Source organism: Sinocyclocheilus grahami, unplaced genomic scaffold (assembly GCF_001515645.1).
Source record: "Sinocyclocheilus grahami isolate Dianchi unplaced genomic scaffold, SAMN03320097.WGS_v1.1 scaffold27.1, whole genome shotgun sequence".
Taxonomy (NCBI): Eukaryota; Metazoa; Chordata; class Actinopteri; order Cypriniformes; family Cyprinidae; genus Sinocyclocheilus; species Sinocyclocheilus grahami.
The window spans coordinates 3,143,980-3,168,417 of NW_015505206.1; the positions used below are offsets into that span (position 1 = coordinate 3,143,980).

Consider the following 24,438-nt stretch of genomic DNA (forward strand, 5'->3'; position numbering starts at 1 on the left):
TAGTGTTAGAAGCCTTTTTTGCTTTTGTTAATTGTATAACAAATAAAAAGAAATCAATTTACTTATTTACTTGGCTAATTTTACATAAGAGTTTACTTAATTTCATACTTAAATTTTACTTATTAAATATGGGTGCGAAAACAAGCAAAAGAAAAAATAAGTTCATTTTACTTATTGTTTTTTTTTCAGTGCTGAACTAACTCAAGCCGACACGATTGTCTTCACTTGAGCTGCTCATAGCTCAATCAAACTTGTTTTATAATGGGTGAATTTTACCCAGTTATTGAACTGAACTGAATCAACACTGAACTGACTTGAATAATGACACTACTGTCTTCTTACAGCAGAATTGGGATTTGCCTTGTACTTGATGAATTCTGCATCATTGATACTGCTACTTTCCTATTTCTCATTGTGCAACTGCTTTGAAACCATCTCTATTGTATAAAGCAAAAAAGGTGACTTTACTTTGGTCACTATGAATTGTTGTTTTATGGTGTTTTATAATGGGTGAATTTTACCCAGTTATTGAACTGAACTGAATCAACACTGAACTGACTTGAATAATGACACTACTGTCTTCTTACAGCAGAATTGGGATTTGCCTTGTACTTGATGAATTCTGCATCATTGCTACTTTCCTATTTCTCATTGTGCAACTGCTTTGAAACCATCTCTATTGTATAAAGCAAAAAAGGTGACTTTACTTTGGTCACTATGAATTGTTGTTTTATGAAAAAGAGCTTCAAAAATGCTCCTTTTGAATTCATCCATATAAAAAATATATAGATTTGCAATGACATTAGGATGAATATCCTAATGTTAAAGTAACACACCTTAACTATTTCTTATGACTGTCTCATAAGGGGCATTTTTTTATTATCCATTACATAATGGCTATATAATGAAAGGTTAAAGTGTGGCACTTTAAAAAAGAACGGACCATAAGATGTTCAGATTCTTGCTTTGCAAGTTTTGAGTTTTCCTATATTGGTGTCACAAAGTTAAGTCGCAATATGTGCCTCCTACACACGGCATGGCCCTGTGGCTCCTCTATTGGTTATCATGCAGGGCAGCCTTTATCAATCAATTGAATAAACTGCTTTCATAGCATCTATTGAAAGACAACTCTGACAAGGGGCTAGAAGTGCCTCCACAGCAGTTTTTCCAGCAGCAGGGGGGAGTAAATAAGTAAGAAAGGCAATAACATCAGCCTGGACAGCAGCGCAGCTCTGACACTGCTGTTTGCTTCAGTCTTTTCTCTACCTCAGTGATTCATTCCTCATCCTGATGGGCTCCAATTGACAGCAGTGCATAAAAGTGGACCACTGCTTCTTTTAACTTCTTTTTTATTTGTATTTCATTTATTTGTTTACAGACGCAATATTCATAGAAGCCATGGGGTCTATTTTGCAATTAAGACTGTATCGCCACGTCTGAAATATTTGGCCGCATACATTTACATGTGCCGATGCTGTGTTAAATTGTGTTAAGATGAAAACCCTGTGGCTGAAAAAGTAACCCACACAATTAATTCCAGTTTACAGCCATATGATCTATGACAAAAGTAATACTGAAGGGTTGATACAGACCCTGAACTGGATTGTCAAATGGCCATCGGAGGCCTCTTAAAAAGAACAACATGTCATATTCATAGCTTTACCCAGAATACACTCTGTTATTCTACACGCTTCGGCAATATTAGGCCTCTGGACATCATTCTGTCTTTATTATGTAAATTAATTTAGGGTTGTTCTGAAAGTAATAATGTATGTATGCATAGATGTATAGATTTAATTCATTTATTTAAAAAAATAATTATAATTTCATTATTAATTATTTAATTTTATTTAGTGAAATACAGAATAGGTGATCACCCATCCGTACTGTTCAAATGAACCAGCAAAAAAAAGTCACATTCATGTCATAAGCCACCTTAAACTATGCAAATTAAATATTTAGCAAGAACTGTATACTTTTATACAGCACAGTAATTTTCTGCATCTCCTGGGAAATTTCATCCTTGAATCTTTTCTACGAAGCACATTCCTTCCAGACCACCCATGTTCCAATTAAACATTCAATATTCATTTTCTTAATACAGAATTTCAGTTTGCTGTAGCTGCATGACTAAGTAACTGAAGATTGTCTTGTGTGTTATTCAAATCTTTTGATTCTGAGCTCGTCTGACTACTGATAGAGTTTAAAAGCATGTTTTCACTTTAATAATTAACATTATAAGAACGCTTCTGTACTTCAAAAATGCATTAGTAGTAGTAGCAGCAGCAGTAGTAGTATTATTATAAGAAAAAGCATTGTTATTATTTATAATAATAACAACAGCAATACATTTTTATAATTATTAATTGCATATTGTTATAAAAATCATCATCATCATCATCATAATGATAATTTAATTCAATAATAAGATATAATATTTATAAAATAATAAATTTTTTGTTATTATTATTCTTATTCGTATTATATTGTCTCTGTTATTTTATGGATCAAAATGCCCTTTTCATTGCTAGTGAAAATACAAAATCAAGCACGGATCTTCATGAAAAAAAGAAAGAAAGAAAAAAAAACCTCCAGCTGCCACATTATGTAAAGGATAAACTTGTTCCTTATTTCTATTTTCGCTTGAACTGCCCATCAGGTTAAGATTTGTTAAAATGAGATTCATTTCCTGATAAACCCTCACAGTGAAGAAGTCATCAGGGTGCTTTAAATGTATTCCATGGGCAATTAAGTGCAGCGGAATTTCCTCAGCTAGGACTGATTCTGAGTGATAACGGCAGGTGAAGAGACAGATAATGAGCAGGCCAAGACACACGCGCTTACAGCTCTCTAAAATGACTTCCTGTGCTTTAACCCTGCAGTTATGAATCAACGTGTCACGCACCGCTTCTCTGACACTCTCTACTCCAAAGAAAGAGTGGTCTTGCCAAGGACTAGATGAGAGAGGGATGAAACTTTCAAATGACTGATTGCTAACCGGTATACAAACACAACACAACAGAGCGTATCACATGTGGAGAGGATCAAATGTGTTTGCACTGGTTTCTGTCCTGCAACAAACAAGCTCAAACTCAGATGAGAAAACACATAAACGCCAATAACGACACATACGCACACACAGCAGTCTGCAAACACCAACGAATGTGGCACAAACGGTTACCTACCCACAAATACATCATCATCTTGAACGAGGAGTCAGGGGCTCTCCGGCAGTGAGGAAACACTTCCTTACTTAGCTTCTTTTAACTTCTCGAGCTCGGCTACGGGAACCCGGCTGAATCCTTCTTGTTTCCACTCTCTCAGGCTCACAGTTCTTTTGTATAATTTATTATATCACTATAATAGAGCTTATTAAAACTGACACTTGGAGGAAGTAGAAGCTACTTCACAAGGTTTGAGATGCTTCTAGCAGTCTTGTTCTTGCTCTTCTTCTTTTTTTTTGCTCTTTCTTGCCTTTCCCCACTTGGTCCTCCTTACCCTTTCACTGACAACCCTTGCTTAGACGCCAATTCCTGATGTATCTATTTAATGAGAAGATCCGTGCACCAAGGAAGTCCAGTACAACTGTGCACTCAAAGTGCCAGAGAAAGAGAGAAAGAGAGAGAGAGAGAGAGAGAGAGGAGGGTGATGGTGTAGGTTTCTCTAGTATAGGCTCCACAAGAAAGGTACGTGTACGTTAACACACAGCTGATAGGACGATCCGAAACAGATCTCCCCCCCCCCCCACAGAAAGGACTTTTCCCTCTAACAAAATGCTGCTCAGATCCTCAGACGCTGTCGTCCGGAAGCTGATGTGCAGGGGAAGACATCAGTGGGAAATCAAAAGACTCATCTTCTGTCCTGAGGGAAGGTAAGAAGACAACTGACCGAAAAAAATAAGCTTGCAACTTCCTCCAAAAAATACTGCAATCTCAGCTCTGAGAGATTCAAGTAAATAAAAAAGCGATGTGAAAAAAGATGTGAAAGAAAAAAAAATACAACGGGATGAAAAGGAGACAGAAAGCACCTCTCTCTCCTAAATGAGGAGCTAATGTGTTGGAGATAAAAGCAGCGTGTACTGGGGCCAAGGCCTTCCCGCTCGGGTTGCTCTGGCTCTGACGCACTGGCTGCCTCCTTACAGCATTTTCTACAGCCATCTGCTGACTCCACCACGCTACTGCTACTGAGAGACCAGACACGCAGCCAGCTAAAGCGCAGCCGGAACTATCTAGAAAAGCGCATATGCGGCTTAAACTAATTACTACTGTTCAGAAGAGGAATGGGGTTTCTAATCAAACACAGGTATTAGAGAAACTCGAGAGTAACAGAAAACAAAAAAGAGAACCTTTTTGTAAATGGATTTCAAAAGGGAAATGGAAATTTGAGCAAGGTCCATTTTTTTGTTTTATGTGTGTGAGACACAAACGCAATGAGATCTGCCAGTGTATTTATGAGGGAAATTAAATTCTGAGGGAAATTTGAATATTAAATTCTCCTCGGGAAGCAATTTGACTCCCCTTTAAAAGGAAAACAATAAAAAAAGAAAAGTACAACCGTCACAACAAGACAGAAAGAGAGTGTGAGGACAAACAATTAAGCTAAAGGCTCAGACTCGGGCCCACATACAGCAAATACACACACACACATATCAAATCAAGCAATAAGGCTGCATTAAAGTGATTTGCCACAGGTAAGGGATTTTCTAAGGCATAACTCAAAGCATAGACGGCACTAATGCTCAAAAAATAAATTACATTTCACAATGATAACAAATGGAATATGGTCATTCCTGTTATGCAGTGTCTTTTGAGATTTAACTCATTAAAAACATAGTTTTTAAAAGTATTTTATACATATAGCTTTTTTATTTATTTATTTATTTTTTATCTTATTTATTTATTTATAAGGGTATCTGTATTCTTATCTTAAATACTAAAATACTAAAAAAAGCACAAAAAACCATGAAATTTATTGTTAGAACTTTTTGATTGATTATGACTTGTTTGTTCTGTTGTTTTCTCAGCAAAAATTATGTCACTTCCAGGAGGATGATGTCATTATGGAACTGGCTTATGTTAAAGGGATATTACAAAATACTGACAGGATGGAAAATTATATTGTGGTCACAGGAAAAAAAGAAACAGTAATTTAAACATTTTTTATATATATAATTTCTATTTAAGAAAGGAAAATAAAGAAACAAGTATTTCTTAATGAATTAAAAGTGTTAAATATTTTAGTTAATATATTAAGAGACATGGCAGGAATGACTGGCATTGACTGCTGCTCATTTCATAAGATTTTAGTGTCAGAACTATCCGACAATATTAAATAAATATACCACATTTGCAACGAGATGAAATGGTTTTCTTTCGAATGAAACGATTAGTACAGAGAGATCCGGTCAATACTCCGAACAACATTCTGAAAACAATAAATTATTGTTGACATATTAAACAAAGATAAATGGCAGGTACAATGTAAAGCCCATTGTTTGTGCACCCGAGCAAAAACGAACATACTTCAGCATACAATTCTGTTAAACCATTTTACTTCGGGGCAAGAAAGGTCTAATGGTCATGGGAACTGAGTGCCGCTTATACTGACATGTCCATTTACATGGAGCAGACTGATCCAGCTGCCGTCTTCTTGCTCTGATTGTGCCCTTTAACCCAATTAAAAAGCTACAAGTCTATAATAGTAGCTAAACGGTCTTAAAGCAGTAGTGCATCTCATTTGTTTAGATTATGACAAAAACATAACCTACAAACAAAAAAAGAAAAAAAGAAAAAAGGTAGTATTGCTAAGTACATCATGCTTGAGCCTTCTCAAATAATCTAAATTAAAGGCAAGCTACCAAAAAGCACTTCTGAAACAACTGTCCTCAGTCTCATGAATGATGTGTGTGTGTTTTTAATATTTTCAAGAGCCAAATCAACATAATAATAATAATAATATCATCATCATCATCATTTTAAATACATAAATATAAAAACATATACATATATTATATATAAATAACATTTATAAATAATAGTATAGTATATTTTTAAATATATAATAGTTTTTCAATATTTTCATATTTCCAAGAGCCAAATTATTATTATTATTATTATGTTTATGTTTAATTTGCCAAGAGGCCAATGCATATTTAACACTACATACTGTATATGTCATTACTGGTTTAGTCCATATTTATTGCTCTAATTTCAAAAGAAATGAAAAATATATGTATCATTAAAAAACAAATTAAGAAAATAGTTGCTAGGAAAATGAGAGTGATGTGTGTGTATGAATAGGAAGGTCTGTGCATTAATCATATCAGCCCTATCAGACTTAAAACCCTTCAACAAACCATGATAAATTACAGCACTGAGAGGGGACTGCATGGTGTACACATCCCTCCCATGATCCTGCAGGGCTGCACATACACAGTGTGTGCTCTGTGAGCTCAAGGCAGAGCCGGCAGGACACATGGTCATCCCTCCACACAGATGTGGTGTTTCTGAAGAAGATGAAGATCTTTGGGAGGGTCCTCATCAGGAGTGAAGCTGACACATTTGCTACCCTGGCTTTTCAGGCCAGTGAGTGAGCAGAAGGGTTTGAGAGCCACTATTAAAGTTTAATGAGAAGGCACGGTAAGCTTTGTTGTATTTTTAATATGGACACAGCAGAGTATGAGGGAATAACAGGTTTCTGTATGAGAGTAAAACTGAAGGGCTTCTTTTTTTGCCTATTGATTTAATATCATCATCTTCTCAGCTGGAGATGCTGAAATGAACATGAAGGATACACACAAATTCATTCTAAAGTCATTGTGATGAAATAATTTTTCTTTACATGAATGAATCGCAGTTTTATGATCGCCATGGATTGATTAATTAAAAGGTCAATACCAACAACATCCAGAAGCACAACAGCGACACAAAAAGCACACAAAAACACAGACACACACAAAGCAGCACCGAAGCATCACTTACCCTGAGCTGGTCTGTATCACAACTCATTGGTTGTCCTGGAATCTGTCAACAGAGACATACAAATTAGAGTAACACATTACACACCAAATACAGCACCTCCCTTCAGTAATTACAAGTCAATCATCGAGAGCAGGCTGAGAGGAGAGAAAATGAGATCTGTCAAAACTGAGGTTTGCAACATGGAACCATGCAAAAGGTGGTGAGAGCAGGGAATAAGACAGGCAAGACATCGTTCCCATGCTAGAAATGGTACACATAACAATATTTTTCTATTTTTTTCTCAAATAATGGGAATGGTATAGAGCAAGTGGTTCTCAACTGGTTTTGCTTCAGGACACAGATTCTAGATTTGCATTCAAGTGGCATCCCAATACAGTACCAGGATTGTACCAAACTAAAACATATCCATACTGAAATCACTTGATATCAAATTACCAGTGAATTTATATATATGATAATTTAGGCTGGTCATACACAAAAACCTATTAGAATTTAATGGTTCACCCAAAAATTAACATTCCGTCATCATCCACTCACCCTCAAGTTGTTCCAAACCTGTTTGAGTTTCTTTCCTCTATTGGGAACAAAATAATATATTTTGAAGAAAAACAGTTGACGGTAGCCATTGACTTGCATAGTATGGACAAAATACTATGGAAGTCAATGGCTACCGTCAAATGTTTGGTTACTAACATTCTTCTTGTTTTTGACAGAAGAAAGAAACTCATACAAGTTTGGGACAACTTGAGGGTGAGTAAATGATGACAAATTTCATTTTGGGTATTCCTTTGGGTATTATTTTGATTTAAAACAACTGTTTGTAAAGGTTAAAATCGGTAGTAAATCTGCAATTTTGTTTTAAATCTGCAATAGTTGACAAATAGTTTTTCCACTGTAACATCAATGTTACAGTCATTGGATGCGACATGCACTTTTACAAGTTGTTTGAACTGAAATGTGTGTTGGCAGTGTGTGTACACAATAGGGGTTGAACGACTTCTGTTTTTTTAAAGTCGACTTTATGTGATGAAAGTCGAGTCGAAGTCGACTAGTCGCTGATGACGTCATTAATGAACAAATAAGTCTGGAGCTGTGATAAACACCTTGTGCACAGCTATGGCATATGACACAGCGCTGCCCACATGGCTATTGCTCCTATAACAGCTCATTTTTATCAGTTATTTTGTCTTTGGGTCGTTATATTTCTCTCAGGTTTCTGCTTGTTCTAAATCAGATACAGATAAAGTAGCACAATAAAGATTACATTCATATGAATACATTAGTGAGAGCGATTGCAGGTGTGAATTCATTCTACCTGGCAGCGTCTCTCTACTAGTAGTGAAGCTGTGGGATTTAGTTAAGAAATATATGCTTGAACTTTTCAGTTTCTAAGCTATTTTATTGAGAAATCAGAGAACAGTGTTGACAATACATTTCTGCACTGAATGATTCTGTGCGCGTGATGTACGAGCTACTGTCTGTAGCCTATGTGTGTGCGTTACAGTGCAGCAGCGCATTAGATTAGAACAGCGATTAACTTACCTGTACAATAAGCTGTTTAAAACGTGCATTCTCCCGTTCAATTTCGAGCATCCAGTAATATAATCACAAGTCTTGTGGAGCGCTTTCAGAGTATTAACCAATCGTCGATATAATTGAGTATGCGGATGCCCTGGAGACGCAGTGGAGCCAGAGCAGCATCCACACACTTCGTGAAAGTGCGGGGTGAGAGTGACAGGCCGAAGGGAAGAACTCTATATTGGTATGCTTCGCACCCGAAAGCAAACCTCAGGAACTTCCAGTGTTGAGGGAGGATGGAAACATGGAAATAAGCGTCTCTGAGATCTATCGTAACAAACCAGTCCTCGGACTGGATCTGAGATACTATCTGCTTGATAGTGAGCATCTTGAACCGAAGCCGTTTGATAGCGCGGTTCAGAAGATGGAGATCTAAGATCAGACGCAACCCCCCCATCCTTCTTCGGAACGATGAAGTAACGGCTGTAGAACCCGGACGCTCTCTCTCGAGAGAGAGGAGGAACACGTTCTATGGTCCCCTTCCTCAAGAGAGTATCTACTTCTTGTTCCATTACCAGAGCCTGCTCGGGGCCCACTAGTGTGTGTGTATCCCCTGCCGCCAGATATCATGGGCAGGGAGAAACACAGCGTTTGTAATGCCGTTCGCTCGCCATAGACTTTCTCATTGTTTTATATATATGAGTGCTTGTGCGGACAGACAACAGTAAATAGACAGACACATACACAGAACGCTACTGAAGAGCAGAAGCTGGGTGGCGCCCGGCCGAATGCGCTTTTATGCTTTCTGGTGCTTACGTCACCCTGCTCGTGACGTCTCGCTGCTCCATTGGACGGATTTGACACGTGCTTCAGAACGCGGTCACGCAAGGGCGTTCCCAAAGAAGCGAATCTCGACGCAGCTCAAGTTCCTGAAGGGGAACTGCACACATCCAAAAACTTATTTTAAATGCAAACTTGATTTTAGTTCGCTCGAAATACTTTTTTCTTTGCGAAACGAACATTTTCTCCACAAAACTCAGATCTTGTGCATGCAAAATGCACTTTTGTGCGCTCAAAATATGATCTTTCGCGCGCAGAATTGTGGCAGAGATCCAATCCTATAGGTGAGCAGAGCTCATTAGCATTTAAAGGAACATGGACTAAAACGGCTTGCTGAAAACAGAGCTGATTCTGACAAGGTAAAAAAGGGTGTTGTTTTACACTACCATTGAGTAATTTTAACCAAATTATGTTATAGACTTTTTGTTAAGACCCTAAAGAATCATATCAACTTGTGGAAATGGGCATCCAATGACCCCTTTAAATGATGTGTACATGTGAATGTATTGAAATATATTAATAAACTGCACATCACCAACAATATGCAGCTGAACTGAATTTTAAAACAGAAATCCTCTTGAATTTTGATGGTTTCATGCTCTCGGCAATCAATACTTTTGCATAAACTATGTTTATCAAGCAACTACATTAAATGTATTCCTTTAAACTAGTTTCGTGCATGGATTTTGAGGATGAGAGGATGTCAAGCAACCTGTTTCATGCCAGCATCTACTAGCTTCACAGAAAAGAAAGATGTGTTTTCATCCAAACATTTTACATTTCTAGTTTGACTAGATGTGCAGCCTTTGATGTCAATAACAGAAGAATGTTCTCTTAATTTTGCTATACGAACTACATATGATTATAGAGTTTGAAAAATGCAAACTAATACAATCAGAATAAATCTGCGACACATTTTTGGGTTACAACAATCCAGTTGAGAACCACCACTATAAAGAATGTAGTTGAATTCAATTGAGCAGAGTATTTCTAAATGCCTCAATGCACAGAGTTTCTCAAACACTAATCAATCATACTCAACCCTCAAAGAGGAGGGGGGAAGAAAGACATTTCTAATTTTGTTAATGCTTGTTGAGTGTTTGAAAGAGAACTACACAATTAAGAGATTAGGGTCTGGTTACGCTGAGAGGGTTCCTGGATATACCACTAATCTTTCCCTCATGCCTGCCGTCAATACATCCATAATGCACTGGCCAATCTTCATTTAAGAAATAGAATCTGTGGTACAAACGCTCTCTTCAAATGTAATGATATTAACAGTTCCACTTTCCTCTCAGCCTAAAACACTTAGCTGTTTTTCAAAGTGTGCTCATTTCCCATTAGCCAGGCCACTGAGTGAAGCCGAATAAGATTTTCATCATTTAGTAACTGGACATCACTGCAGAAAGACCCTAAAGAGGATTATGACCCACAGATAGAGGGAATAAAGGCCAGGGAAATTGCTTTGATTTGATATGATATGAGAAAAAATGGATGCATTAACCTTGTCACCTCAAAATATCTGCGTATCAAATTAGTAGTAAGACTTCCGCTGATGGTTACTCGTTGCTTTTTGGCAAACCACTCTCGACAGTAAAATGTTACGCCTTTTATGGGGAAGTTTATACTGTATCATGTGCAAAGTTTTCAATTAATAGTGAAATAAATGTAAAATGCAGGAACAACATCAGCAATTTTTTGATTGCACAGTTTTAAAAAAAAAGGCTACGAACGTTTTATACAAATAAATGTCGTTTCCCTGTTAACAAATTATAGGGCACCACTAGGTTTTCTTGTAGGGTAGGAATTGTATTATTTAGCGCCGCTGACCTTAATGATGGCTCACTTGTTTTGGTAGCACTTTCCTTTCAGCCAACGGCCCCTAGTAGGTCGTTAGGAGAAGCTTCTCAATAGCTCTGGGGCACACAGCATGCTTCTGGATTCAGACCGCTGGCATACATTTTTATATATATTCCTGTGCTGAAATCTGAAATTCAAACCATTTTTTTTTCTTCCCTGTTATTTTTAACAAGGACTGACAACTGCTGACATTCATGGTTTGTGTTTTTATGTTATTATGCCATTATATTATCATTACGGCTGTCAATCAGTTAAAACATTTAAAATAATTAATTTTGATACAATTAATGACATGATATGCTGATTATTTTACGCCATATTATTACAAAAGGTTCAAACGGTCACTGATGCTCCAGAAGGAAAACTTATGCATTAAGAGCCGGGGTGAAAACTTTTGAAGAGAATGAAGAATTTTTCTAATTTTGTCTAAATATTTTTACATCTGTGTGGATTGAGACATGTAAATTAAGAGGTTAAACAAAAAGGAATTTATGTATACTGTATACATACACATAATGGTAAGGGGACATGACTAAATCTAAATGTATTTACAAATATGTTTGTACTGTATTATTTAAAGAATGTTTTATACTTTATACTTCATTAACAAATTTAACGTGTTAAATTGACATTAATAATCATTACATGAACTATATCCTATGTGTTGAATGGAGTCTGATGGCTCACAGGGTGTAAATTGTTTCAAGTTTCCTTTTCAAAGCTTCTCAGGCACACACGATTCCACAAAAGCCACGGCATACTGCTTAGAGATGGCCTCAAACCACTCCGAAGAGGCTCTTGTTCGGTAATGATACTTTCCAGATGAAATCAAGGGGAAAACCAGCAATAGTAGCACAAACAGCCCTCCTCCGTATGAAAGGACAAAAGGACTCTCGAAGGGCTTGCTTATCCTTTACCTCTAATGGTCCGCTTCCCTCCTTTTCACTCAGAATACCCACTCTCTCTCTCCCTCTCGCTGACTTACGTAGAGTACTTGAGAGAGACAGACAGAGATGGAGGGTAATACTGAACTGTTGTGGCACAGAATTGCAGGATGGAGAGTTAAAGAAAGAGGGAGTGAGAGAGCAGGCCTAACTCAGTCCCTCAATGAGCTCTATAGGACTTACACATGCAGTGAAAAAAAAGCAGAATGAAAAAATGTCAATAAGTAGCACTCTGCTGAGTACAAGCGGCAGAACACGGCCGAGCAGAATGACTTTAATAAGCTGACACAGAAGACTGCGCTCAGCCGGACCGATGGATAGAGGGGGAAGAGCGCAAGACAGAGCAGAAGAAAGCATAACAGAAAACCAGAAGCTAAACAAAGGAGGTCTGCATTGTGCTACGATTGAAAATCAATTCTCTGATAAATCGGTGAATATTCACCAGAGCCTCAGAGATGGAATTAAAACAGGTCTGTTGGCACAGGTGGTACACATAATGTAATATTTGATCGAACAATGCTCACCAAGAAAATAATTAAAAATAGCATTGTATATACATAATACATCAAAGTTTGTCTCTGAATACACTATAATAAAAATTACAATTCACATGATAAACTGTTTCTTGTAAATTGACATCAGGAATATTTCAGTTCATTGTCAAAGCAGAGTATGATGTTATTTTAGAATTAATAACTACATTGATTTTACATTGACTTTGATTATGATTAAAACTTTCTGCAAAGTCTATTTATATTTATAAAATACATCATATATGTTTTTTGAATACTTTAAAATAAACATTATAATTTAAAATAGTTTCTTGTAAATAAACATATCAGAAATATTTCATTTTGTCAAAGCATTTTTTTAAAAAGATTACATTGATTTTACATTGTCCTTTGTAAATTATATCAGGAAAATAAACAAACAAGCCTATCATATTTGAGATATTCCCATAAAAATTTTTTTTTTTATTATTTTAAACAAATATCCAGAAAACCTTATTTTTTACTATATTTTTATTTTTAGAAAATACATTTCATAATATAATTTGTTCCAAATGCTACAAAATATATTATACATACAGTGGTGGCAAAAATTATTAGAGCACTAGTATTTTCTCCAGCTGAAAAATGGTTTTAAGTCAGAAGTTATTTCTATCTTTTGCTGTAGTGTGTCAGAAGGAAATATCAGTTTACGTTTCCAAACATTCATTTTGCCATTAATTGTAATAACCCAGTGAGATTTTTGTCTGACAGCAGCCAGTGCTCCACACAGAGATCTGATCTGATCATCATCCAGTCTGTCTGGAATGTAATGAAGAAACAGAACAAACTAAAACAGACTCAATCCAGAAGAACTGTGGCAACGTCTTTGAAAACTGTTCTGTGACAGGGGCTTAGGTTTAGGCTTGCTTCAGAGAGGCTAGGGTCTGATTTATGACATCCTGTTGTCTTGGGCCTCTGTGGAATTTTTGTGACTCCTCGTGCCTCAACTCGGTTTTGACCAAATCTTAGATTGTCTGATTCGGTCTGATATCCTACACCAAGATGCTTCAAGAGACCTTTACCAGGCCAATCATGACTTTTTAAAATTAATGAATATAGCATTTGTTATGAAGAAACAACCGCCTGCACATTTAGAACAAATAGCTACAACATACTACAGTTGTAGTATAAATCTATAGGGAAAAATATATTCCCTTAACAGATTATCCAATATAAATTCTACAACAAGTTAGACTAAATTTTACACAGTAAATAAGCCTACAATAAAACTTGCTAGCTTTGGTTATTGGGGGGGTTATATCCCCCCATCCCCCCCACAAACTACGCTCCTGCATCAAAGTACCGCAAGAGCGATTCAAAAGCATGCAGTACATCGCAGTACTTTGATGTCACACACCGATCGATCTGATGGTGATAATCCGCTTCAAGTCGAACAAGCCTAATGATTCAATGAACCATTCATAAAGAACCATTTACTTCACTCCTGAACGAATCAGCCATTTGAACGAATCAAATGAATGAATAAATGACTCGATGACTTAATCATTAAGACATTTACCACCACCTACTGGCAGTTTTAGTTTATTATTTAGAGTATATCAATAATTTCATATTTCCATAGTAATAATAATCAAATTAATACAATTAATTATTAAAGGTATAGTTCACCCACCCATAAATGGCAATTGTGTCATCATTTACCCTCATGATCCGAAAGAGTATATGTAATAAATTTTATCAAACAAAGTATTTCTTGCTACTTTTTGTAATGTCTGTTTGATGCTTTACACAACAATGACTTTAAATGATCTTTTGGGCGTAATTTCGCAAGACAAATTTGATGTGCGATTAATTTGCGATTAATTAGATTACTTAATCTAATTCATGTACATCATGTAATTAATTAGATTAAAACATTTTAATGGCTTACCAGCCCTACTTAAAACCATTTTTTTAGCTGGAGAAAATACTAGTGTTCTAATAATTTTGGCCACCACTGTATATATGTTTGTTCTGCGGTTAACATTATTTATGATACATTAAATTCCATAAATTCAATATCAGATGTAAATCTGATATAAGGCATTAAAAATTATTTTTATAAAGCATTACACCAGTGTTACTTTACTGTCATTGAGATACTATTATAGCTTTTATTAGTATTTTAAATCAGTAGTTATTTTTATATTTTCAATTTATATATTTTTTATTAATTTAGTTTGTTTTTGTCATTTTTATTTATTGTTTTTTATTACGTCTATATTTGTTTTTTTATATAAATTATTTCAGTTTATATTAGTGAATATTAAGTTAAAGTAATATAAAGTAAAAAGTTATATTTTATTTTAATTCATCCAGTGTTTATTTTATTTCAAACAATGATATATGTTTTCAATAGTATGGTAATAACCCTGCATTACACATATAGGCTTCATTGAAAGTGTTACCGTTTAAAGCGACAGCTGATGCACTTGCAGTATCATTTAAGAAACACTTTAGTCATGGAATCATGACATCCTCCAGGGGATAAAACATCCATAATAACATATAGCAATCCACTGATGTTAGAATAAAGACAAGTCCAAAATTGATGCCTGCAGTTCTCTACACAGTTAAAATGCCGCACTTTATTTCAATTAAAGCTACTGATGTTAGATCAAAGGTAATGCTAATAAAATGCTAACGGCATCTGTATTAGAAAAGCCATCTCAGTCCCTCTAAGCATCGATGAATACATTTCTAAAATGTTTGGCTGAGAGAGAGCTATAGGTACTGCTAATTTATGCGCTGCTCTGAGGAATAATGAGAAAGGAGGGTGGGTGAAGGAAGTGAGAGCTGAGCCAGCAGAAATTCCCAATGCTGCAGTAGCTCTACTGAATCCTGCACTTTCACAACACTAAGCTTATCAGAGAGAGTGGAGGGGAAGAGGCAGCCAGATCTAAGCCTTTTAAGACTCTTCATCAATATTAGAATATCTGGACTGGCAGGGCCTTTGCACCTCTAGGTGCACGGTACAGACTGCACTTTTGAGGACATCAGAGAGAAGTCTAGGGTCTGCAGCTGATGTGGCCAAAGCTGTTGAGAGAAAACACACCTATAGGTGCCTGCAGCTCCTCTGCGCAGGAGGAATGCGACTAAAGTAGCCTAATACAAGGCCGAAACCACCACGGTCATTCAAGAGATTAGTGGGCAAAAATATAGGTTTTTCAGTAACCAATTTTTGCCTACATAATTGTTTTTAAGTGAAAAACAAAGGTATGCATGAAGCTATGCATCAAAATACATTTTGTGAGATAACCCTTTACAACATATTTAAAATTGTTCCTACACTCCCATATACAGTATATGAATATATAATTGAGTAGAAACTGATTAAATAAATAAATACATCATATATTTTAGATATTTTAACTTTTATATAAATATGCTGAAAACTTTAACACATTAACCTGCTATATATCAATAAAATAAAATATTTAAAAAACTTGATGCACTAAAATAACTAAACTAAGCCTGAAATAAAACAAATAAAAAACTATAAAGACATGGATTTAAAAAAAAAAAGAATTAAATCTGAATTAAAACTGATTCAAAATAGTATAGTGTTGCACTTTACTAAAATAACACTGCATGGAATTTCATACATCTAAAATGAATATATATATATATATATAGAAAATAAATAGAAATCCACATTGTTATATTAAATATATAGATATTTTCTGTTGTAATTTATTCCAAATAGTGATGGAGGAAAATACTACAAAACCAACATGACCAAATTAATCCACCCTCCTACTATGTATATTCCATTATTCTGGATCATTAAAGGGAACAGAATGTAGAAATTGAGTTAAAACTTCATTAGAAGATTACAGATTAAATGATGAATCATAAAAACAATTACCACACAGAGGTGATTAATAAAGTAACATCAGACACTAAGATACAAATAGTGCGTCTTCATTGTCAATCCAAACTTGCAGAGGAGCAAGGATTCTCTCTTGCAATAATGAGTTTGGGGCTTAAAAGCAAAATGATGTTGTCGATACAACAGGCAGGGTAAAAAAAAAGACGTTGCATTCAGCGCTCATTAATCTATAAACCTTCATCAGCTCAGACTGCAGGTTCACATAGCCTTTCCTGACACCGCCTCAAAAGAGATCACACTCGCTGATGGATCCTGCTTTGTTCTTGCTGATCCACCACAATTACCCCAACTTTTCTTCTAGGCTCAGTTTGAACAAAATGGCAAAACAGAGGCCAATTTGCTCGCTGCTGCCCTTCCCCCAAACACACACCCACATGCTAGCAGAGAAACATACGCTGAGACTTCTGGGACCTCAAATGATCCCTCTCGTCAACTGAGCAATGTTCCTTATGTATACAGCTGTTAAACTGCCTGGCTGGTATGCTGAGGTTAATACCAATCCAATAAATTGCAAATGCAGTTGCTGGATTCTTTGTGGGAAAATGGCATCTTTTGTTTCTGAATGACATTTTTATTTTCTACATAATTTTTTCTCCTATCACCGCTTGATGTAGGGGAGAGAAGGGGTAATTTAGGGATGCACGATATTATCGGACAGATATCAGAATCAGCAAATAATGGCTTTAAAATGTAAATATCGGCATTGGCCCGATATGAAAAATGATGCCGATATGTCTTGCCGACAAGAGGAATACATTAACTCACATGTGCTTATGGTGTGCTAGCGATTAGATCACGTCAGCATTGTGGCTCATTCTTGAAGCAAAGTTTTGCCTGAATGATGATTAGATTCACTGTTTTGGATCTCTGCATTTAAACTGAGAATGCACGTACAGAATGACTATGATAGAGTAAACAGTAATAGCAGGTGCAGCGGCAGCCTCCCCCGGGTCCTAATGCCCGTTCTGTAAGGAGCTTTAATTCCGTAGGGGGCGCTGTTGGCCTACTTCTAATAAAATGAAAGTAAAATACACAAATAACATTTAGAACATTTGTTTCTGATTAAATAAAGCAGTAATTGATGTCATAAAATCACGAGTATGTTTTGATTTAAAGGTCAGAAGCTATAGCTTACATGAATAAAAAAAATCACAAACATGATGCTTGTAAATTAAATAATTTTATGTATACTGATTTATTCATTAATGTGTAATATGTTGTATTTTTTAAACAAATTATGAGCTCTAAAAGATTTTCAGAATTTTTACAACTCTTTTGCTTTAGACCATCAACAAATATTAAATCTTAAAATAAAATGTTAAGGTTACTACTGCATCTTTCTGAAAAAAATGTATATATAGTTTATTTATAGTTATTTTCAAAGCTTCAGTGTACTGTCATTATAAAAGAACTTCATTATTGTTTATTTAATTCTAACAAATAAGGTCTTGTTAAAAACTAACCAAAATTAAAAATAATTTGCTTATAATTTCCACACAGGAGAGACATGGTGCTGTTTCCAAACAAAAGGAAATATATCGGTATCGGCAACAGCTATCGGCTCAAATGAGTTGAAAAATAGCAGCATATCGGCAAAAATCCAATATCGTGCATCCCTAATACACATATAATACATTGCTCATTGATTCAGAAAATGTTTAGTTCTATCTATCTATCTATCTATCTATAGTATTGTGCATACACACACAGCTCCTGTAAAGTTCAGTGAAATGTAAAAAAATAACAATAATAATGAAAAAGCACTACTATGTAAGTAATTGCATATTATATGTATTTATAATTTACAATTACAATGACACCTTCAAACACTAAACATATCCTAAATATTTTGTACTATAAAAGTGAAATCAAATTATAAGCAACAACAAATATATATATATTTTAAATGGATAACAACAGACATTTATGCATATATATTTTTTAATTACTACTAAATTCCAAAAAACATGCAAATATATTTAAGAATCTTTTAACTTAAATACCTCAAAATATCTGTGTCAATTTTAACTTAAACTGTGTGAGTGCATTGTGTGTTACATGCATTGTTACATGCATTACAATTATGCCTGCTCTCCACTACTTTATACATATGGTAATGGGGAAATATTCATTTTTATTTTCACCTTTTGTTAGAGGAGGTTTCTTTAAAAAAAAAAGGAAGCTGTAAGAGACGAATGCAGCATTGTCTCCAACATTTCACTCTCAATGGGACCAAATTCATTCTAATATGCAGGCAACCTTTGTCCTCTTTTTGGACAACTGGTTTTACACAGTCAGAATGAACCATACTCTGATGTTTAATTGAGGCTCTGATCCCCCAAACACTTAAAGGGGGCTTGGGAATTAGAGTCGCCCTCCCTGTGCCGGTTCCCCTCACTCCGCACAGCTCCAGATACTTTATTTTGACAGGCTGAGCAGAGAAATACCAGTACAGAATACATCAAGTTCTCAATTATTGGATTATCTCGAAGTGATATCATTACCACAGAACATTCTCTCCAATCATTGATTGCATTTTTCAATTTATTTCACGATTAATGCAAGTAGCCTGACCGAACAATTGTCTGATGAGTTCTGGAACCCCATCAATATATTCTCCTGGCCCTCATGAGCAGTCTGTGTGCTTTATAGCTCGGGCAAAACATTTCTCATCCCTCCTGTCTCGTGTCTCTCAATTATTCTAAAGGACTACCAATCTCATCTAGCAGGTAGATAGACCATGTGAATGAGAATTACAATTTTGAATGCAAATATGCTGAACTGAATGCTATTTTATCACATGTCAGGAGAAGCTGCTTCGGGGAATGCTAATGCAGTCTGTCTTGTGGCCAGGCATCAGCTCTCTTTCACAAGTGCCTTAATCAAACAGTTACTCTGGAAATCATGTTAGTTCATTTTCTAGTAGCACAATATCACAATTAAAGAAACACAGGGGTGGATTTCATATCATTTCTATTTTGATTCGAGCGAACGTTGCCATTTTTGCCATGTGGCAATTTAATAAACGAAATATTCCATGCTTCTTTCTTCAAATTGAAATATTTAAAGATGTTTCAGCATTGTTTTGATTAGCTAATTTACAGTATACAGTGGAATTTCTTACAGTACATACAGTCCTATTGAATAAATTGGGGCCTATACATTTAAAAAAATATATATATTTTATTCAGAAAGGAAACTGACCAATAAAGACATTTATAATTTTACAAAAGATTTCTATTTGAAATGCTGTTCTTTTGAACTTTTTATTCCTCAAAGAATCCTTAAAAAAAATAGGCATAATGTATTAGTTTCCACAAAAATATTTTCAACATTGATAATAAGACATGCTTTTTTTTTGTTGAGCATCAAATCAGCATATCTGAATGATTTCTGAAGGACTCTGAAGACTGGAATAATAGCTGCTGAAAAGTCTGCTTAGCCATTATGGGACTTGTGATAATGTTTCACAATATTACACAGTTTTACTGTATTTTTGATCAAATAAATGCAGCCTTGGTGAGCATAAGAGACTTCTTTCAAAAAACATCACCAACACTTAAAATCTGTGTGACGCTAAATCTGAACTGTGTATGATACAGTTTCTGATATTTAATTCTTGATTAGGATGGTTCTGCTTTGTCAGAATGGTATTATTTAGTAACAGTATTTCCTCATTGATGGCTACAGGTGCTAATTACAATGGTAAATAATTTATGCAGAGGCAGACAAATGGATGGCAGGGCACTGAGGAGCTGGAGGAAAGGTCTCAGTTACAAACGATGTGAGATAAATCATCTGCTCGTCATTTTCACATACATCATGCAATTATGCACTCAACACGTGAAATCTGCTTAATCTAGTAAACTTATGTGATACATCACAAAAAACAACATCCACAATGAACAAACGAGGAGACCCATGGAGTGGTCAGTGTCAGCATACCGCAGAGTCTTTTGCAACTCTGTACTGAACGTGATGCCTATAATGCAGTGAATAATTACTCTATATGGACTACTCTGGTGTTAGCAGGCAAGCGGCGAGCTCAGGCACACACCCCTCCCATAACTCAGACGAGAACAGCTTTCCGGAGGAAAGAAAAACTGCTGCTATGGCACAGCTTGGAGACTTCAGGATTTATTTGCCATTTTCTCCATCAATTATCCCATTTCTGTTGCCGTCAAATATACATGGATTGTGCCAAACTTTTAAAATGATTGGGATGGCACAGCACCATTAAAGTCACTAAGAAACCATCCAAAATGCACTAAGCCTCAGAGCCAGGAGAGGCCGGTGCAAAAGACCCTGCCAGAGCATCTGAGCTATTCACCACTTAAACCAGATAAAACAATAAAGATTTCAGGATGGGTGTAACTGACTTTTTTGTTACTTGTCAGTGGTACTTTTTAATTACAACACGCATTTAACTTTCCTTATAACTTTCTTCATATTCATTATGATCATAACATGCAATCATTGCTTTAATGTGTTTATTGTTTCTGCTTGAATTAATACATGACGCTACTACCTGCTAGTTGAATGAATACATGACTAACTGCATGATTTGTGTTATCTTAGAACTGCTCCTTTCTGCCATATGGACATTATGTTGATATAACATATTGGTCTAATTTTAACACAATAACATGCATTTAATGTTAAGCTGCTTTGAAATGTTATATATTGTGAAAATTGCTATATAAATAAATGTGAAATGAACTTGAATTAAATTGAACTTGACAACAATTATCTACATAATATACACAAACTGCTAGTAAATTTCGCGAATAATTAGGCTACAAAGAAACAGCAAGTAAAACATTGAATTTAAACATGAAATTTTGAAGTACAAAAGACTGAAATAGTCATTTCTTGTAAAGTGTACTCTAATAATCAGTTTTATGTATAATATTGAAAAATCGTTTTTACAATGTAGTCATTGGAAATATGCAAACTAAATTAGTATATATATGAAACCATGTATGTATATGGTATGTGAAATCTGTCAAATTCAACTGTGTAGCAGGAAATTATTATTGAACAACAGTGGAATGTGGAAATCTAAGGAAACATCTTCAAAGGCTTATAGGAAACATCTCAAAACAATCTGAATGACTTAAATAGTCATTCGGCAAATTAACCTCTGATATCTCAAATGAAAGACTTTAATTTACATGTTAACTTATGTCAACTAACATCACACAATTCAATTCAATTTCAGATTTTTTTTTCTTTGACACAGTCATCTTTGGTTTTGTCACTTACTCTAAAGCTGCTTTAAAACAGTTGTGAAAGGCTTTACAAATGAAAATAAAAAAGCTACAAATAAAAGTGACTTGAAGGACCCTCGCATTCAAAGCCTATGACTAACCTCCTGACTTTCGAAGACCATTTCTAATGAAGTTATGCTGGAAAACAATCATGTGAGCGCACCATCTAAGAAATCCTAACCACTCTCTCACTTTCCAGCTCTAACTGCTTCCATTCATTTATGCATATAAGACAAAGAGGAACGTTTCTCGAGAAGAACCCTTGATTAAAAGAGGAAGTAGAAATAATGATTAGTTGGGGTTTGGTCAATGCCGAGTGATTTAGATGTTTACAAAGGTGTCCACAGCAGCCACATATGCGATCACTTACCAACACAGATAGAAAGTGCCTTCCTGGAAGAAGTCATTTCATAGCACTCATTTATTCATTATGTCCATAGCAACCTCTTAAGTGCATCCAGAGCTTTTTAGGCCAAGCAATGAATTGCGCTGGCAGTCACATGGCATCAGCATCGTTCAGTAATTCTGCCGGGTTACTGTGAGCCACGGTCAAACACGAGCGAGGCTACTGAGATTGGTGCCGCAGCTTCACTCCCAGCCAATGAGCACAAGCCGTGACTTATGGAGCAATTTGCATGGCATTTGGAATGGATTGGAGGAAAGGAACATTAACATTTCGTGATGCATTTCCTGCCATGAGTTCACCAGGTTTTTTATTTTTTAAATGCAGTAGCACTTGCTCACTCACTCACACTCAAACACCCACACCGTGATGCGCAATAAGGTTGATGCAAGCCTTGGTTGTCAGGGAAGTGTTACATGGCTCAACCTCATCCTCTCTGGAGGCGACTTTGCAGAGCCACAAATTCAGCCATTGAGGCCCGCTGTCATGCTTGAGAGGGAAAATCAAGAAACATTTGGATCTCCCTACGCCCCTCTCCCCTTTTTACTCCTGGAAATCCCACTTAAGAGAACCAACATAAAAGACTCAATTTACTCTTAAAGGTCAAATATCCAGTCACCACTGAGGAGGCTAATTAAGTGGCCTTCAAAGCTCTCCGTGTCCATCTGAATAGATAATATAAATGATTTGGTACGGGAGCTCCTTTGCACATGGAAAAAATGACTGCTATCTAGTTTGCATGCTGCTGACATTAAGTGTTCTCAATGGAATGAATCTTTAAACAAACATAATTATCATACTATCTGCCATTAAGAGTTTTATATCAGAAACAAAACAAACAAACTGTATTTTAAAAAGCAGAATTTGTTATTTACTGACATGGATTTAGTGCTGCCTACACATACTGTACAACAAAGATAAAAAAGGAACAATTACGAAGGCCCTTAGAGCAATTTCAGTCTGAAGAACCATTGATCCACAACAAAAATCCATGCAGGCCTGCCATCTCGCCAGACTCTGAGCTGGGGGAAAATACTACCCATAATTTGAAGTATTTAAACTAGATTTAAACTAAAAACTTGTTCCAGGGTGGCAATATGTGTAACTTGAACTTGAATGGAACCCTTGGAATCTTCTTTGAATAATTTTTGAAGTGGCTCATTCTGAATGAACCAGTTCACTAAAATGTATCAAATAAATGTAAACAAATATGACTGGGCAATAGATTTCCTTGAGCATTTGAGCACTTGCCTTCATTGTCTACATTGTCTTAATTCACTTGGCTGTAAAGCTGCAATGCTACAGTATACTTTTGCCAGTGTTATTTCAGTATTATTTGTATACTCTCACAGTATTTATTAATATTTTTAATTAGCTTTTATTTTGATATTTTCAGTTTTCCTTTTAAATTTAGTTAAAGTTTTAGTAATTTTGTTATGAGCTTGAATGGCAGAGGATCCTCAAATCCAGGTGTGAAAAACTTGTTGCCTCTTTCCCAAAAAGACTCATGGCTGTATTCGATCAAAAGGGTGCTTCTACTAAATACTGAGCAAAGGGTCTGAATACTTAGGACCATGTGATATTTCAGTTTTTCTTTTTTAATAAATCTGCAAAAATGTCAACAATTCTGTGTTTTTCTGTCAATATGGGGTGCTGTGTGTACATTAATGAGGAAAAAAAAATAACTTAAATGATTTTAGCAAATGGCTGCAATATAACAAAGAGTGAAAAATTTAAAAGGGTCTGAATACTTTCCGTACCCACTGTATATATATATATATATATCCAAAGTAATGTTTAAATAAAAATCTAAATAATTATATTCAGCTTTATTTTAGTAATTGCAGTATCTTAAAGGGCATATCAGATGGCCATTTTCCACAAGTCGTCATGAAATGTCTGTACCATACTTCAATTAAAATTCCTCAATGATTGTGTAAAACAACACCTTCTTTACCTTGTCAAAAACAGCTCTGCTCAAGCGAGGAGAAAATGGCGGAGAGCGTACAACTAGCTGAGGGCAGAAACATGCTAATACGGGGCAGTCCGTCAGCGTCCGTGGGCGGGGCCTGAGCAATATGACATCATACTTCTCAGAAAATCAAAACAACTTAATAATTGAGACGGTTTAGAGTTTTTGGGGATTAAAAAAAAGGAGTGAATGCATTTTTGTCATTGTA

At 35.6% G+C, this 24,438-nt stretch overlaps 1 protein-coding gene across 5 annotated transcripts in view; it reads right to left on the reverse strand.

The window, feature by feature from the left end:
* The window catches only part of LOC107568067 (RNA binding protein fox-1 homolog 1-like), a 280,788-nt gene that overhangs the window by 166,811 nt on the left and 89,539 nt on the right, over positions 1 to 24,438 (reverse strand). For 4 of the 5 annotated variants that reach the window (XM_016253945.1, XM_016253914.1, XM_016253925.1 and 1 more), the window contains exon 2: positions 6,981 to 7,022. In XM_016253945.1, the coding sequence (XP_016109431.1) occupies positions 6,981 to 7,022 (42 nt within the window). Of the gene's footprint in view, positions 1 to 3,185; positions 3,693 to 6,980; positions 7,023 to 24,438 lie in introns of those variants that run through there. The other variant, XM_016253930.1, reaches the window with a different exon arrangement.